At 42.9% G+C, this 18,256-nt stretch overlaps 3 protein-coding genes across 3 annotated transcripts; all 3 read right to left on the bottom strand.

Moving 5' to 3' along the window:
* Positions 1 to 8,685: 8,685 nt before the first annotated feature.
* LOC119486464 (myosin heavy chain, striated muscle-like) lies at positions 8,686 to 10,894 on the bottom strand. The gene is made up of 2 exons (XM_037766601.1): positions 9,213 to 10,894; positions 8,686 to 9,067 (listed from the first exon to the last, which is right to left on the bottom strand). The coding sequence occupies exons 1-2, from the start codon at positions 10,839 to 10,841 to the stop codon at positions 8,924 to 8,926; spliced, it is 1,773 nt and encodes a 590-aa protein (XP_037622529.1). The 5' UTR covers positions 10,842 to 10,894; the 3' UTR covers positions 8,686 to 8,923.
* A 2,210-nt stretch (positions 10,895 to 13,104) lies between these two features.
* LOC119486492 (histone H1-like) lies at positions 13,105 to 15,414 on the bottom strand. Its single transcript, XM_037766641.1, has one exon. The coding sequence runs from the start codon at positions 14,232 to 14,234 to the stop codon at positions 13,605 to 13,607; it is 630 nt and encodes a 209-aa protein (XP_037622569.1). The 5' UTR covers positions 14,235 to 15,414; the 3' UTR covers positions 13,105 to 13,604.
* Positions 15,415 to 16,456: 1,042 nt separating this feature from the next.
* On the bottom strand, positions 16,457 to 17,472 carry LOC119486692 (histone H4-like). Its single transcript, XM_037766999.1, has 2 exons — positions 17,320 to 17,472; positions 16,457 to 16,821 (listed from the first exon to the last, which is right to left on the bottom strand). The coding sequence occupies exons 1-2, from the start codon at positions 17,470 to 17,472 to the stop codon at positions 16,507 to 16,509; spliced, it is 468 nt and encodes a 155-aa protein (XP_037622927.1). The 3' UTR covers positions 16,457 to 16,506.
* Positions 17,473 to 18,256: the final 784 nt, after the last annotated feature.

The raw sequence follows: 18,256 nt of genomic DNA, 5'->3' as shown, positions 1-18,256 counted from the left end.
CTGGGTCGGATGATGCTACAATGAGCTCAGAATGGTCAATTTATATCCACTCGATGCAAATCAGACTGTGCTGTTGCTTGCTGCCCATTGGTTGTCTACTGACCGGGACTAAACATGCGATACACCGGTCTGTGATCAGTTATTTACTGTAGGGAACAGAGGTGTGAAAAGTGTTTTATTCACCGACAAAAACAGGAAGTAAAGACAAACAACATCACTTCACAAGATGATAGTTTAGAGTTTAGTTGCGAAATGTAAGTTTTTGGTGCTGACCAGTGGTGGAAGAGGTAATTTAGATCTTGTTGTCTTCTCAAATAAAAATAGCAATACCTCAGTATAGAAGTTCTCTCTTACAAGTAAAAGTCCTGCAGTAAAAATGTTACTTAAGTAAAAGTACAAAAGTATTGGCATCAAAATAAAGGCCTACAAAAAGTGCCAAAAGTAGAAGTAGCTACTGAATACGCAGAATGGCCCATTTCAGGATGCGATGGCACAGGTCTGAAATGGTGGAGTTTACATTATTTCTTATTTGTTACACATAATAAATGTTTATAACAATATTAAATATAAGTAATACATTTGTAGTAGCAGGAATGTCAACAGTCAGTGTACACAAGCAGCCGGACATGCAATGGAACATTTAAGTGCCTCCCTATGTATTATTTCAGCAAATCACTTTTTGATTTCAGCGATCACTTCCACAAAACATTATAGTTATTATTTCTATATTATGTGCCTGTTATTATGATTGCTCTTATTAGTATACTATAGATAAGTTGCCTGAAATTTGTTCACTGTGTTTGTAGAAAACTTTTCCGACAGACAGCACACAAGCGCCGTTAACTGCCGTATAAAAGCCATAATCATCCTCAGGATGTTCATTACTTAGATTACAGGGCCTCAGCTGCCACTCTTATCAAGCTGTAATCACCGATCACTCGGAGATGTGGCGGCAGCAGCCCCTCAGATCGCTTCGGTATTTAGAATGGCTGGCGTCTCCTGGAATGTGAACGAGCCGCGTCACGCGGTGAGTCAGCGCCCGGGCCGCTGTAACAGTAGTAAAGGGCTGCGTTTTTTAACTGCGTACAGGTAGGCCTGTGATATGGGTGTGTGTGTGTATTGAAAGTGAGCCGTGTGTCTGATAAACAATGTGGTGAAAGAATACAGCCCCAGGACAGATGTTCCTGTTGTTCTCCACCTCCGCCTTTGTTTTTCTTTGAAAGCAATATGACGGCAATTATCAGTCACATTTTCATATGAATAAATATCTGTTGAAGCTTCACAATGGTGACTAACCCCCGGTACAGTAGACTGATGATAAGGGGCTTTCTGAGCAGTTTCCACAACAGAAATGCTCGCCATCCAATCGCCGAAAACTGTAATTCATGCAGAAATCTCAAAATGTCAAAAGTTTCTGATCCCAAATCACAGCATGGTTTTTTTCTATGGTGTTCCTCAAGGTCTTGGTGTCTTAATGTGGTATTTTGGAGGGATTATTGATCATTTTTATCAATTCTTGAGTGGTTAAAAATGGTTAAATTTAGCACCAAATCTGTGTAACAAATGGTATCAACCCAAAAATTGCTGCAACAACTTATAAGACACAATAGAGCATGGGGATGGACATCATATACTTCGATCATAATGTTCTAAACACTTATACACTTTTACAATTCATTTTAAATAATTAATTAATGTTTATTTCTGATTTATGACTAGAACAACTCGACATACAGTGCTCCAGGTTCCCAGCTTTCAGATGATGTACACCACTTCTATGTGACATAGGGATGCCCATTTTGAAAAATGTTCTTAACCGATAACCGACCCTCGTTAACCGATTATTAACCGTTAACCGACAAGATTTTTGCCTCGTACCAGCTGCAGGAGCACAACAGATATTCGTTGACGGGAGTCCCCAGTTCACCGTCAGGGAGCGTTAACTTAGCAGCTACGATGCTGCGTGTAGTGTCGCGGACAAATGCATCCACTTTCCCAGTAAAAGTCTCCACCGCACATTTAGTTTAGTTTAGCAGGTTGTCAGCTGGGTGTCTGCCCGGCGTAACTTTAGTGAGTGTCCAACAAACAGTGTGTGTATTTGTGCTACGTTAGCAGCTCTAGCATTGCCAGAGGCTTCGCGCTCGCCGCCGCCGCACACGTAGTCTGCGTAACATTAGCGAGTTTCCAACAGACCGTGTGTGTGTTGGTGGTGAGTGTGAGGTTGTTGGTGGCATTCTAGCTGTGATCGTAGGTGTAGCAGTGTGTGAACAGTTTATTTGTGGGTGAATAAATGCTACGAAACTACAACTCCTCCGCTCCGCTCAAGCGAGCCGGAGACGGGAGCCGACTTCCTGTATCCTGCAACTCCGGCTCTGTTTCTTAAGGTGAGCTGTTAAGGTGGACCAGCTTTTCTCCTTAAAGAGACGAGCTTTTGAATTAATTATTAATATTTCTTTTAACCGTTTTAACCGATAGCGTTAATGCTCAATGTCGGTTAACGGTTAAACGGTTAATTATTGACATCCCAGGTTGTTCACTTGTATGTGTTTACAGGCGGCAATGTTGAAGTACAATCCAAAGGCCAATATGTATATATATATATATATCTATAGTTCCTACATCACAGAGCCTCCAGTATCGCCAATGCTCAAAGTTGCAGATACATTTTGCGGTGCCACTTTCTGGCCTTTTGCTTTACTCTCAGGGGTCTGGGAGACCTTTTCCAGATACTAGCTAATAATGTTTTTATGAGTAAACAATGACATAACAGCGATCATAAATCAGTCTACCTCCGTATGGAAAATATCCTTTTACCCAAACTTACAATTAGATTTGGAAAACAACACAGGAGAAATTGCAAACAGTGCGGGTGTATTGTGTAACCTTCTCTGCTGCGCTCAAGGAGAAAGCTAATATTTAGAGGTGAGATTAGTTTGTGTTGACTGTAAACAGTCTATGACGAAGAAGAAAAGGTAGGTAGTTAACAGGAATACACCACACATCCACACTGTGATTGACAGGTGAACTTCAGGAAGTGTCGAGAGCACTTTACACCGCCACCTCTTTAACTTTTGTTCTCCTAGGTAGTAACATCTCATTAGAGCACAAATGTAATTTGTGAGTCATGCGGTTATAAAAGTTGGCTCAGGGAAGAATGCACCTATATTTTTGTATTAACAATGTGTGTAATGACTAAAGGTGTTGAACCCACGGAGAATCATCATCGGACAGCTCTATGAAGCATTTTAGTGTCTTTCAGCTCATTGTTGTCGTTGTTTGGTTGAGTCTCACCACTCTCACTCATCATCTCAATCATGTTTCTAGCTTTCTTAAAGCCGTTTCACACTACGCACGAAATTCCATCCAAAAAATTTGCACGGAAATTTATAAAAAAATGATTTTTTTTGGAACATTCATGCGGGGAAAAAACTATTCGGACGGACCTAAATTTTCGGATCAGATATATGTATATATATGTTTGACCAATGAAATCCTTTGATCGTCATTCTGCATAATAATTAGCCATGTGCTACTGTTTGTCACAGACTGTCGGACTAATACATCTTTTTTTCTGTCCTATGGGACATTTTTCGGACCATTGGTGTTTCAGAATAACAATGGGCCTTCTCGTTCTCAACACTCACTGCCGTAATTTCCGCTGGGCGATCAACTGTTCCAGCGGTGGAGCATCATAAAACACACTTCATCCAAACTCAACAGAAACTTAATAAATAAAACTCAACAAAACCGTCTTGGTTGGTCTTTCCAACAATCACCAACTCTGGCTTGGTTGAAATAAACCCTGGTAGATGTAAAAATATGCCGGCTCTGCATGATGTTTCCCCCGCTGTATCCCTCTCTGCCCTCTGAGCAGCGGCTGAGCGGCTCTTGTTCTTCGGAGGCGGACCATTAAATTAGCAAAATAAAATGACAAACATCGCTCAAACAATCGGCCAAAAAAAACAACCGACGTTGTACTCAGCCATTCACCGATAGCTGATATATTCATCCAGTCGCCCAACCCTAGTGTTGAGCTCTCTTGGTCACCATAGATGAACTTTATATCCCAAATTATTCCTTTAATGCTAAAAACAAAATGTGGAAATGTGAAGACAACACCAGGGACAACTGTTAAGTGGCCTTATGTGGACAATTGACATTATGTCTTGATTTTTCTAGCGGGGCTACAGTGGCATTTGATGACAGAAAATTGTTTCAGCAAAAAAAAAAGAAGCTTATTTTTTGAGCTACATGGGCAGAAAATCTGAATAGTTTAAACAATTATGTCCTTTCCTTTGGGTTTTAATAGAAAATGTCATTAGATCAATGAAAAAATGTGAAGAAAAAATCATACCAAGCAATGCAAAACTGAACTTACACTTACAACACAGCCGTGCAACATTCGTTGTGTCAGTTGCTAGAATTTGTTTTGCGTCATCTTTGATGCAATGAACTGCGGGATTGCACTATATTAATCTTTCATCGTGGATTGTGCTGCGTGATCAAGGATAAGAAACGTAGACGCTCCTTTCCCCAGCATTTAGAGAATATAAACATCACCTCTCACTGCTGACACTCGGGGACAATACTCTGTTAGAAACATTCCCAATCAACAACAGTTTTGTATTCATACAGGAATAAATCCACAGTAAAATACCCATTTATCTCCCCTCAACCAGGCTGAGGCAGTCATTTGTAGTCGTCCCTCCAAAATCCTTCAACAAAAACACATTTCATGCTGCTATAAATGCAAAACACAGAAAGAACTGCGGTTCACAGTTACCTCTTTGAATAAAGTCTCTGGCCTCTTGCTGATTTTTTTTCATATCCTGTAACCTTTTGAAACAGTAATGACTCTAAATGGTAATGGCATTTTCTCACAAAATATTAAATATTTGGGAGCCTGAGACACACTGTGATGTAGTCTGCAGCGCAGTCAGCACGCACAGATCCTCTATGTATAATTTATCATCTCCTCTGAAGTCTTTTCTGCAAAAAATATCGGACTACTCACAAAATGTTACACTGATGTTTTGGCCCAATGTTTGCTGTGCATCAGTTAGTTGTCTTATATTGATTATTGTCATCTAGTGATGTCATGACACCAAAAATGTAGTAGCCGATATTAACACCAGTGAGATTCCACGATTCTTGATACCCAATTTGTTACTACGGTGAAAAACAAGGAAACACTTTATATTAATCATCATTTATAAATGGTAAATTAATAGTTAATTAAACTCATACTCATACTCGCTAAACGGCTCCGATACCACTTTACGGCAGCGGGACATTAACCTCTCGTCACCATCTTTCCGGTCCTATCGCACGCGCTCCACCTCCTGACGGTGCGGGCGCGACGGGCCTGTGGTGCGCCGGTCACTTTCATTGTGCCACAGGGTTTTGCTTGCACCCTCTGACTCGTGCGTGCGTTAGACTTCTTGGTCCGTGTTTCAAGACCGGTCGGGTGGATTGCCAACATCGCCGTAGACCCTTGGAGCCTTTTACGTGGGTCGAGCCCTGCCCTGGGGGCACGACGCGGTTGGGGCGCACTGAGGACAGTTCGCCCCGGTCGACAGTCGCACCGGGAGCAGGGGGCCAGGTCCCTCCCCGGCGGGGAGCGAGGGGTGCAGCGAGCACTTTGTTCACAGCCTTAGGAAGCGGCAAGGTCCGGGCGGGGAGCGCTGTAACTTTTGCCCCGAGCCTTTTCTAGCCGACCTACAGCCGGTCGCGGCGCACCGCCTCGTATGCGGGACTCCCCAGCCTGCCGTGTGTCGCTCACACCCTCCAGCTGGCTGTTAACGAGGGTCTTTTGGCACAGAGAAGTACTCGTATCGGTACTCGGTATCGGCGAGTACCCAAATGTAAGTACTTGTACTTGTACTCGGTCTGAAAAAAAGTGGTATCGGTGCATCCCTAATGCACTGTAATTCGTATATATCCCACAAAATGCATTTTTGTGTAATCCACATAATTGTGATTTAAGGCCGGTGTTCATGTCCCGCGTGAAACCAGAAGTCAACATTGATTTATTTGTCTTATTTGTACTTCCATTTTTTTAACCCAAACTATGATCTTTTCTTAAACCTAACCAAGTAGTTTCCTGTGAAGACTGAAATTTATTTTGAAAAGACTGCATGCATGTATTGAGTGGAAATTGACGCCTGTTGCTGAACATTCGTAGGATAATGCACGGAAAATTAGGAATAACTTTTTTGCAAGACATCCTACGAAGCGCTGTATGAGGATGTGTTTGCCTGGTACAGCATAGCATATTTTCTGCCAGCTGCAGTTCCTGCCTCAACTGTTTATTTCTGTGATCATGTAGGAGAGCAGTGTAAAATGAAGAAACTCATTATAAAGAAAAATGGGACAACTGACAGTTACATCACAACTTCACACATTGGTTAAGTAGAGCTCCACAGAGGAGAGAGGTTTGTGTACGCTCTGGGCGCCACTACAATACAGTATATAATACGGTACAGTCAGAGTTTGGTAAATGAGCTCTCAGGCTACTCAATTTAGATAGATAGATAGATAGATAGATAGATAGATAGATAGATAGATAGATAGATAGATAGATAGATAGATGGATAGATGGATAGATGGATGGATGGATAGTAACTTTATTGATCCAGAGGGAAATTCAAGTTTCCAGCATCACAGTTCCATAGTGCAAAACAAATTAGTAAAAACGGCACAAGTAAGTAATACAAAGTATAAAAAAATATATCAGATATAAAAAAATAACAAGAGATGAAGAAACTGTTAGAAATTAATATAGTGCAGGGTAACAACTGAGATACAGGACTATTAAAAATGTGAATATAGTGCACAAAGTGATATAGTGCTGGATAATAAAATATAGGAGATATAGATATTAAGAAATGTCAAATATGGAATATAATGTGGGATAAGAACTGAAGTAGAGTTTTTTTAAATAGACGAAAGTGCAGAATAAAGCTGTACATTGTTGTAGATCACAGTAAAACCAGTCTATAAAGGTGCAGAGTAGAGCTGTTTGTAGTGTGCAGAATTAAAAAGTCTATTAAAGTGCACTGTGTGCATTAACTGTCCTGCAGACCGTCCTCCTCCCCAGAGACGTGTTGTACAGTTTGATGGCTCGAGGGACAAAAGATTTCCTGAGTCTGTCTAGTGGAGCACTTTGGGAGCAGCAGCCTGCCGCTGAACGAGCTTCTCTGTTTGGTGATGACGGCGTGCAGAGGATGGCTGGCGTTGTCCAGTATGGCCAGCAGTCTGTTGAATATTCTTTCCTCTGACACCGTCACCAGAGAGTCAAGCTCCATGCCGACCACGGAGCTGGTCCGCCGCCTGATCAGCTTGTCCAGTCTTGGATGTCCCTCTTATATAAAAAGCGTCTTGAGATAACTTCTGTTATGATTTGACGCTATATAAAAATAAATTTAATTGGATTGAAATTCTTTTAGCAGTGTGTATGCGAATGTGTCCTGGGCCACATTAAGCACCGCCTACTCTACTGATGTCCAGTCAGGTGGCCAGCTGATCCGCGGGATCACCGTGCCCTTCAGGTAAATAGACAGGCAGACACGGGCGATTGTCAGCATGGAAACGGCCTCTGTGCTCTACTGAAGCCTGTCGGTACGACTGTATTTTATTAAAATATATCTTGCTTATAGGCTACATATCTACAGACTATCAGACTAGGCACGCAAAGTGCATTATTATCATACTGTGGGTGTTTTTGTTCCGATGCTTTGCGCGGAGCTGACACCCGACCGCACGCCCGCCTGTTCTCTCTCCTCCCCGGCTCTCTGGAGCGCTGTACCTCGCTGTTGTCTTGCAAAGGCAGCGGTGCCAGCAGCGCGGAGGTCCCCGGGGACCACCGGTACAATAACCTTTTTATTTTGATGTTAATACAATGTACCAGAATTCTTGAATATGTAAGATATTACTACTGACGGCTGCTGTATTAGCCGTGTGTTTACTACGTGTTTATTTGCATATAGAACGGGGAAGTGAGATCGGATCACAAGTGGTCACTGGAGACGCATTCTAATGCCAGGTGTGGACAGACGTACTTAAAGCTGTCCACTTGTGATCCGATCACTGAGGACGCATGTTAATGCCAGGTCTGAACAGGGCCAAAGAGGCCTGCAGGCCCCGAGGGGTTAAGTCATCATTTTGACTATTATATTTTATTCTAATTAATATTCTTCTCTTCATTGTGTTTTCTAATGCATTTCATCACCATAAAACCTTGAACTGTGGATGTATTTGAAAGGTGCTGCGGCACTAAATAAACCTTTTTGCCTTAAGTTCTTAAGCCACTTTAGACTCGTAAAAAAAGTGAAGTTCGTGAGTGTAAAGTTCAGGTGTTTTTTATTTGTTCATTCTCTTTGGATGACCAACACAGACAAAAAAACTATATTTGGACCAACATATAATATAATCTGTTGAGCCAACGTACTGTATATTTTCAGGCTGTAGGGAGCAAATGAGAACTCATCAGTGCTTGTCCACTGATTTATACATCAAACAAAGCATTTCATATTAAACATGAGAGGAGTGCAGTATAGAATTAACATTTTTTAGGTTTTATTTCCAGAAAAGTGAATTCACTTCACTTTCCATGAATAAAATAAAGTGTCAACCCTCAAACAACCCTTTTCACAAGTGCTGTTTAGGGGTCAAGACGGAGTAATCCTCACAAGTACACAAGAACAAACTCCTGTGTATGTGTGTGGATTAGTAATCATATCTTTGTAAGGACCAGATTTACACCAGAAAAGTGGATTCACATCACTTTCCCATAATAAAATAATGTGTCAACCCTCAAACAACCCTTTTCACAAGTGCTGTTTAAGGGTCAAGACTGATTGATCCTCACAAAGATACAAGAACAAAGACGTGTATGTGCATTTTCTTTCTCCTGAGCGTGGCATCAGAAGATCTTATACCACTTGGTCCTGTTCTTTTTTCTGGCGATCTGGTTCTCAAGATCCGCCAGCTGGGACCTCAGGGAGCTCTCAGTGGTCGTCCACTCCTGTTCTTTCTCCTGCAGAGTCTGCTGGACGCTTTCGGTGGCCTAGGGATGATAATAATTAACAGTTTAATTGTTAACCGTTTAAGGAGAAAAGCTGGTCAACCGTAACAGCCCAACGCCCGACTTTAAAAGCTGGCGCACCGTCGAGGCATCGGTTAAGAACATTTTTCAAAATTAGCATCCCTACCTTGGCCTGAAGGAGGGATGACTCCTGGCACTCGATGCGATGGCTCTCTATCTGCTGCTCAGCCTTCTCCAGAGCAGCCACGAGGGTGTTGTTGCTCTGTTTTTGCTCGTGCAGCTGAGCAGCAAAGGAGGAGCTGGTTTTCACAGTCTCCTCCAGCAGGGAGGTTTTTTCCTGCTGCCAGAGGAGACGGTCACTCGCTAGCTGATCTTCAAACTTTGTCTTCAGATCAGCCACGATGGTCTTGTGCTCCTCGTCTTGCATCTTCAGCTGGGCAAGATGGGAGCGCTGGGATGTTTCCAGCTCTGCCAAGTGGGAAGACTTGTCCTCGTGTAGCTGAGCAGCAAAGGAGGAGCTGGTTTTCTCAGTCTCCTCCAGCAGAGAGATTTTTTCCTGCTGCCAGAGGAGACGGTCACTAGCTAGCTGATCTTCAAAGTTTTTCTTCAGATCAGCCATGGTGTTCTTGTGCACCTCGTCCTGCTTATTCAGCTGGACAAGATGGGAGCGCTGGGATTTTTCCAGCTCTGCCAAGTGGGAAGACTTGTCCTCCCGCCACATGTCATGTACAGACTTCAGCTCCTCCTCAGAATACTTTAGAGCAGCCATGATCTGACTCTTATCGGCTCTGAGTTCTTCCATTGCAGGCAGACAGTCGGACATGAATTTGTCTGTCTCCTCCCGGATGGTGACAATCCTCGTCTGAAAGAATTGTTTCTCAGTCTTCAGCAGATCTTCTGACTTTTTCAGATCTGCTGTGAGCTTCTCTATCTCTGCTCTCTGCTCGTTCAGCTGGGCTTGATGGGGCTTCGCCTCATCCTTCGTCTTTTGGAGGTCCTCCTTTGTCTTTTGGAGGTCCTCCTTTGTCTTTTGGAGGTCCGCCTTTGTCTTGTTCAGGTGTTCTTGTCGGTCTTCCCTCTCAGTCTGGAGCAAGCCCTCCATCTCCCACTCCATGTTTGTTCTAGCCACAGCGAGCATCTTCCTTTCAGCGAGGATCACAGACTCCTTTTCCTCCAATTCCTTTCGAAGTGCCTTAATCTCCCCCTTCAACTTCACCAACAGGAAGTTTTGGCTCTTGATGATGCCGTCTTTCTCGCTCAGGTCTTTTGGAGCATTGTTCATCATCAAGCCGACCTTCTTCAGCTGGAAGTCCTGGCTCTTAATGATTGTGTCCTTCTTGCTCAGGTCTTGTTGAGCGTTGTTCAGCATCAAGCCGATCTTCTTCAACTGGAAGTCCTGGTTCTTGATGATGCCAGCCTTCCTGCTCAGGTCTTTTTGAGCATTGTTCAGCGTCCAGCTGAGCTTATCCAACTCGGATTTCAGGGACTTATCCCTGGCCGGAGAGGGATCACGTTTAGCCTGAGCCTTAGCGAGCTGGGCTTTCAGGCCAGATATCTCCCTCTGCAACAGGTTCTTCTCTTGACCCCAGTTGTTGTCCTGCTGTTCAGGAAGACAATCAAAGAAATTGCCCAGTTCGTCCTGTTGGACCTCCAGGAGGATTCTCCCCTCAGATGTACTGGGGGTGATCTTCGCCTCGCTGTCGTTCAGTTGAACCCTGCATGTTTGTTCCAGGGTAGTGAGAAAGAAATCCCTCATTTCAAACTCCTTGCACTCGAAGTCAATGTATGCCGTCATTGTCTCAGTGTTTTGTTCTCGTCTTGATAACAACTCTGCCACAAACAGTCAAGTTACGATCTGATCCGAACTTCTTGTGTTGGGGGTATATGTAGACTCTCAACATTCTAGAACTGATGATGCGTCAAGGGCGATGACGGACCGTGTTCCATTCTACTCCTTCATTCCTTTGATCCTTCAATTCTATCGTTGCTATGGATACCAGTTTGATTACGTTTGAAAATATGAATGTAATGATTTCTGATTATTCCTAAAATATAGCAAAGAAAAGTACACTTTACACTAAGGAGATTTGTCAAGTATTTCTTATCAACATGGGAGTGGACACATAATGCTGCACAACACAAAGTAACAGCAGAAAAATAATATAAAAGTTATAAAAACTTGAAACTGTAGTGTTCTGGTTCAATCTCAACACGCTCATCAACTTTATTTTCTAGCAGCAGCAGGCAGCGACGTACATGAAACCTGCCTTGGCGAAGGCCTGCGCTCTCCGAGTGCACTTCTAGTTTCATATGATGTCAGTATCAGTAAAAGTAATGGCCCCACCTTTAAATAAAAGGCTACAGTCAGCAGCCCGTTAGCTTAGCGTAGCACAAAGACTACAAAACAGCTAGCCTGTAATTAATAGTAAGGAAATCTGCTTACTAGCACCTGTAAAGCTCAGTAATTAAAGGGACTGTTTGTAACTTTTTAAGCATATAAATGTACCGGGACGGGACACATATGCACGCTCGAATGTGGCTGAAGTCACTGCTCCTCTGCCTGCTTGCCTTCACTCAGACAGCGCGCGTTCTCGTTGTCTCGCTCCACCTCTAGACGTGAACGCGCGCTCACTCCACACTGCAGGAGAGTTAGTAGCTCTGAGAATATCTAGTGAATGTAGAGTGGACGTTTGTGCAGAAATAACTGCTGCAGCTCCTCCAGACCAACAGAGGTTTCCCGTGTCTTGTGAAGTGACGGGGCTCCGCAGCGAGAAACGTTATCGTCTCCGACCGGGTGCCGGTGTCTTCCTGCTCACTCCGGCTGTGGTCGAGAGACGGCAACGTTACTCGCTGCGGAGCCTCGCTGCTTCAGAGCCCCGGCACCGACGCTGAGGCAGGAAAAGCCAACACTAGGATCAGCACTGATTCATGGAGAGACCTTCGTCTGGTCAGCTAACATTACTGCCAAGCAGCTGAAATATAGAGTGATATTGTGGTTTTAGCTGACGTGTGTCTCCTCACTCTTTTGAGCGATGCTCGTTCATGTCTATATAGAGCGAGCAAGCGCGAGTCCGACGCTGACACACAGGTGTCGCTGTTAAGAAGCATTTCTGAAAGTTACAAATAGTCCCTTTAACACAAAGTCTGGCACATGACCACCCGTAACATGGCGAGACATATAAAGAGATAATTAGTGAGTAAGTAATGCTTTAACTTGGCATAGAGCGAAATTAATTTTCGGCACCATTGGGTTTACCAATTCAAGGAATTATGGAAATTGCTAACCTGTGCCACAATTACAAAGCAGTTCACGCTGATACCTTCACTCCAACAGTTTATTTCCCCGGGTAGACACCCCAGTTATGTTCATAATAACCATACAAAACTGCCATAACTGTGACAATGCTTACATTTGCTTCTCCAGAGGTGTCATAGCATGAAAACACAGCTGAAGCTAATATAATTCATTATGGATCAGATTGGTTTACACAAGTTAATGAGCAAGCATTGGTGAGTGTTACCGTCAGGATCGGGTAATTGGTACCCTGACTCAAACTTACCCATTATTCATTTTATTAGCAGCTGCAGCTGCGTCCACCCTGCTGTGACATGTAAAGGGTCTGTTGGAGATGTAGAGAAACAGACGTGCAGTGTAGTGGAGTGTCGCCATTTTCAAGGGAGAGGAATATGATTATCAAAGATTGTCACTGCTTTTAAAAAAAATGAGGGCTGTCAGTCGCTTAAAATATTAAATCATGATTAATCACATGATTGTCCGCAGTTAATCGTGATTAATCGCAAATTAATTGCACATTTTTTATCTGTTCCAAATGTACTTTCAAGAGAGATTTGTCAAGTATTTAATACTCTTATCAACATGGGAGTGGACCAATATGCTTGCTTTATGCAAATGTATGTATATATCAGTGGCGGCTGGTGAATTTGGGGAGAACAGGAGGAAAACCAACCCACGACGTCATGTTATTTTATTAAGTTATTTCTCATATTTTGCACTTGCTCCTCCATTTTATGTATGGACTCAGTGCTGCTTGATATATGGTTTTATACATTATTTAGTGCTATTCTTTACAGGCTCCTTAGCTTTAGTGTCAGCCTTCAGATGTGGAGATTTATAGTGCATTGGTCATGTTGTGCTGCCCACATTCAACTGAGTTTGAAACATTGTAATATTTATGTTGTAAAAAAAGGAAATGTGAGGAAGCAAAGAATTGCATATTATATTATCCCCTCACACAACTACAAAGCTCACTAATATTTAATACAGGAAACACATTTAAGATCAGATGGCTGTCCTGTGAGGTCTATTTATTTTTCATACTATTTGTAGGTTTCATCTAGGCCCAAGTATTTTTAATCATTGTAATAAATAAGTGAGAAGCCCTAGTTTATTTCTCCTCCTAGCTCCAAATATAATATTATGTTTATGTCTGCAGTTAATGTCAACTGTAAGAATAAACAGGTAATCGCTCTTTAAGGATGATGTGGGTGGCTCTTAAAAGAGCCTTTTTGTTGAGTGTTTGTTCAGACTGAGAACAGCTCACTTCTTCTTGGGTGCTGCTTTCTTGGCTTTGGGTTTGGCAACCTTCTTAGCGGGAGCTTTCTTGACTGCAGGGGCCTTTTTGACCACCTTCTTGGGACTCTTGGTCACCTTGGGAGCCTTAGTCGCCTTCTTGGGGCTCTTAGCTGGTTTCTTGGGGCTCTTGACTGCTTTCTTGGCCGCTGCGGGTTTCTTTGCCTTCTTCGGGGATTTCTTCGCGGCTACCGGCTTCTTTGCCGTCTTGGGCTTTTTGGCCGCTGCGGGTTTCTTGGCTGCGGGCTTCTTGGCTTTAGGAGCGGCTTTCTTGGCTGGCTTCGGCTTCTCTGCAGCCTGCTTGCTGACCTTGAAGGAGCCGGAGGCCCCGGTCCCCTTGAGCTGGACCAGAGTCCCATTAGCCACCAGGGTCTTGATGTTGGTCTTGACGCGGGCCTTGTTCTTGTCCACATCGTAGCCTCCGGCAGCCAGAGCCTTCTTGACGGCGGCCAGAGACACGCCGCTCCGCTCCTTGGATGCGGCCACAGCTTTAACGATGAGGTCTCTGACGCTGGGGCCAGTCTTCTTCGGTCTAGAGACCTTCTTCTTGGCTGCTTTGGCCGCCGGGGCGGCTTGAACTGGAGCTACTTCTGCCATTTCCTCCTGAAGTTTAGTTCCTCTTCACGACAACACGAGAGTGAGACTGGACTGTTGAAGAGCTCGGAGCAGGGGGCTGCACTTAAACACACCATGAGAACCGTGGAGACTCAACCCAGCCCGTGGTTCCTCTGAGCATCTGAAAGCCGTGCCACTTGTGTTTTCTCTTCACTGATAAAACACTCAAAACATCATGTGGGAGAAGTGCTGAAGGCTGACAGTGAAGGGAGCCGATAGCGGACTTGTGTCTCTTCATATTCAAGTCATGTAGAGCTCTGATGCTCTCTGCATTTTGTTTTTGGAGCCTCCAAACCTCACCTATCACCGCCGTGGCCAGCACTGCTCAGCGGCTTTTCTCTTTCATTTCTCTCCTAAAATGATTTAAAATGCTTCAGAGCTCCATCAAAAGACGTTTTCCAACTGGCCCACATGTTTGTTCAGGGACTCAATGTAAAAACAACCATCTGCTGTTGATGAGTGTTTAATAAAGTGCAGTTATTGAGGGAGCAGCAAACACACTGATGATGGCCGAGGCTTATGGTGCAGTCTAGCCAGACTTGCTATCAGAGCTGCTCGCTGTGACTGTGAACATGTCCTCTGCAGAGGACTGATTTTAATATAAATAGTTAGTTATTCTGTGTATTCTACTGAGATTGAAAGTGAAGACTGACTGAAATTTAGATTTGGACCTCCTTCAAAAATATCAGCACAGTAGTTCAGGTTCTACAGAGCTAAAATCAAACTTTTACCAATTTTACATCTGCTTGAGGAAACCAGTTTAATCCAAAATGACAATTATTAATATCGTTGTTGTTTTATTATTAACTCAACATTATTAACTCATAATTCAAAAAGATTCAGTTCCAAACTTTGGACCTTTTGTGTCACTGCTCAAACTTTAAAGCACACTAGTTCTACTCTCCGTCATATAGTGTTTTGTGGTGCAAAAAAAATAAAACAATTCATTACATCTAAATTCAACAATGGCATACATGTTTTGTGGATTTTAAGGGGCACTGATCTGAAAAGGTGTAGTTTACATTATTTCCCATTTGTTACACATGCTATGTAACAGAAGGTACATGTTTATAATAACATTAAATATAAATAAATAAATTTGTGGTAGAAGTATCTGCCTGCTGCTGCCCAGTGAGCTGGCAAAGCACGCCGTGACTGAGGGAACCAAGGCTGTGACCAAGTACACTAGCTCCAAGTAAAGCTGGTGCTAAACCAACAACACAAAGGCTCTTTTAAGAGCCACCCACTACAACTAAAGACATGGTCCTGTTCTTAAAGCCATATAAATACATTTTAAACCATGCAGAAACAATTCAATGTGCGCAAAGTAAGCAATTATATGAATTGCCCTATGGTGCTTACATTACTGTTATTGCAGTGTATAATTAAAGTTACAATGTGTTCCCCGTCATTCGTTCTCTAAACATCCACTTGGTCCCATAGTAATTTTTATTTTTGTACATGTCATCAGTGATGGTCAAATGCATGCATGATTAACCTGCATGGTGTATACAATACAAGTACATACTCACCCAGTTGTATCCATTTGGTGTTTTTTTCTGCTCTATAGTATTTACAACTTACAAAAACACTGAACTCACAGGCCTATACTAATGTCTTATTCTTGTTGTTGGTAATTGGTGTTTTAGGCCTATATTATAGAATGTTGAAGCATCTGATTCAGATCACTGAGTATAACAATTGTAGTAGTGTAAAACTCAGAAGTACCATCATGAGCTGCATGTTTATATTATTCTTACTTGCATTCTAGCTTCTATTACATATCTTAAATCCTCCACATATCTGGAACAAATCTATACCCTTTAACTGTATATATCTATGCGTTTCTCTATTGATTGCTCTGAACAAATCTGGCTCAATCTTGTATTGCAACATTCCTCCATCTCTCTTGCTCATTGTGCTCAATAAAACTGCCAAAACAATCCAGTGTCTCTAGCTATAACCAAAACAAACTCATACAAACTGGAAATCACAACAATCAATGATAGATCAATAGAAAAAGTGTCTCCCTTATAAATCGTTTTTTTTTTCCAGGTAGTCTGCCTCAACATTGCCATCTTTATAGCTTGCCCTTGTTGAACACCAACACAAAATATGACACTACAATTACTTTTCTAATGATTTGAATGGTAAAGGTTGGTTGTAACATTATAACAGGAATTCAGCTCTTCATGTTGAGTAAGTGTGTGGCCCTTAAAAGGGCCTTTAGTGTTGATAAAGCAACAGAGTGTGTTTATCCACCGAAGCCGTACAGAGTGCGTCCCTGTCTCTTCAGAGCATACACCACATCCATGGCGGTCACGGTCTTCCTCTTGGCGTGCTCGGTGTAGGTGACGGCATCACGGATCACATTCTCCAGGAACACCTTCAACACACCGCGGGTCTCCTCGTAGATCAGACCGGAGATACGCTTCACTCCACCACGGCGAGCCAGACGGCGGATAGCGGGCTTGGTGATTCCCTGGATGTTATCACGGAGGACTTTACGGTGACGCTTTGCGCCTCCTTTACCAAGTCCTTTTCCTCCTTTGCTTTTTTTTTTTAAAGACTTTATTAAATTTTTACAAGTTTACAGGAATTTAGTGAATATACATAGGATGTGACATGGATTACAATAGAATAATACAAAAAGAAAAGACAGTTATGCAAATAAAGTGCTATGTGGAGAAGTCATTGATTGTTCGTTAAAAGTGCCTCCTTGAGCGCACAAGGTTAGAGGTCAATTGAGAAAGGCCGGAACCGGAGGGACCGGGCTCTGGGACATGGGTAACATCACAATATACAGGGTAACATCACAATGTTCAGGGTAAACATCACAATGTTCAGGGTAAACATCACAAAGTACAGGGTATCAGAAGTCCAGTTGGCTCCATGGGAGGATCTGGTTCTTGTCGAAAGTTCTCCTCCTTCTGAGGTCAGTCAGTATTTGCTTCACAACGGTGTCGCTGTCAATCACAGTCTGCTCCAAGACCATGACGCACCTTGTTTTCCATAGCTTGAAGCAAGTGATGCTAATAATTAGTTGTGAAAGTTCTTTTTGTTTTACAGACATCTTTTCATCCAACAAACCATACATCACAGATTTATAACCGTCTTCATGAGCCAGGCCGAGGCCTTGGAGCATGGACCAGACCTCCTGAGCTCTGTAACAGTCCATGAGCAGGTGTTGCTGCGTCTCGTCCTCGTTACAATAAATCATGGGACATGTTTTTGTAGTAACGTAACAACTCCATGAGACAACAGCTCTTACCGCAAGTCTGTTAACAGATATCAGCCACCGCACATCTCGAATGCTCTCTGAGAGGTTTTTAGTTTTCAATGTTTTAATTACTTCAGTACTTTCAGTATCAGTTAAATATTTATGTTTTATTAGGCCACCATATTTAGAATCATTTATTTTTTTTGAATATCATTTTACTTGGTAAGCCATTCCAGTCAATCTGCAAATCTTGGTATTGTGAGATGAAGTCTCCATATATCAATTTATAATCAGGGCCTTGTCTGGCTCTACCTCTCCTCTTTCTCCACATGGAGACATCTCCAACCCAGAGAGCCTTCCTGCAGATGGCAGCAGAGACATTTTTAATAAAAGCTATATGCAGTCTACTCCCCAGCTCAACAGCTCCTAACCCCCCGTATTCTTTGCTTTTATACATTAGTTCTCTTTTAGTTACTTCCCTGGTTGTACCCCAGATTAAATTAACACACTGTTTATTTAATTTAATTATCATTTTGTTGGATGGAGGGAAGATGTTGGCTAGGATTCTTGCCATGACTTCTTCTTTCTCTGTTCAGGAGATGTAGTAGCTCCAATGAAGAGACACGCTGCTCTTAAACTGTGAAATGGTGACTCTGCTTCAGACCTCCTGATTGGTGAGGTGCTCCTCCTGGAGCTCAGCACCGCCCAGAGGAGCGACCCACCGCCCGAAGCTATGCTGCTGATTGGTGGGAAATCCTTTCAAAGTGTCCGCCAACATTCAGAG

The sequence above is a fragment of the Sebastes umbrosus genome, chromosome 4 (genome assembly GCF_015220745.1).
Source record: "Sebastes umbrosus isolate fSebUmb1 chromosome 4, fSebUmb1.pri, whole genome shotgun sequence".
Lineage (NCBI taxonomy): Eukaryota > Metazoa > Chordata > Actinopteri > Perciformes > Sebastidae > Sebastes > Sebastes umbrosus.
This window is presented reverse-complemented; position numbering and strand designations above follow the sequence as displayed.

What these genes read in the sequence shown, in the direction of transcription:
- LOC119486492 (XM_037766641.1), bottom strand. Translation starts at nt 14,234, where the DNA reads ATGGCAGAAGTAGCTCCAGTTCAAGCCGCCCCGGCGGCCAAAGCAGCC.
- LOC119486692 (XM_037766999.1), bottom strand. Translation starts at nt 17,472, where the DNA reads ATGATTTATTGTAACGAGGACGAGACGCAGCAACACCTGCTCATGGAC. An exon ending in TGTTGGATGAAAAGATGTCT is followed by an intron (nt 16,822 to 17,319) that starts GTAAAACAAAAA and finishes AATTTAATAAAG; the next exon opens with TCTTTAAAAAAAAAAAGCAA.
- LOC119486464 (XM_037766601.1), bottom strand. Translation starts at nt 10,841, where the DNA reads ATGACGGCATACATTGACTTCGAGTGCAAGGAGTTTGAAATGAGGGAT. An exon ending in CATCCCTCCTTCAGGCCAAG is followed by an intron (nt 9,068 to 9,212) that starts GTAGGGATGCTA and finishes TATCATCCCTAG; the next exon opens with GCCACCGAAAGCGTCCAGCA.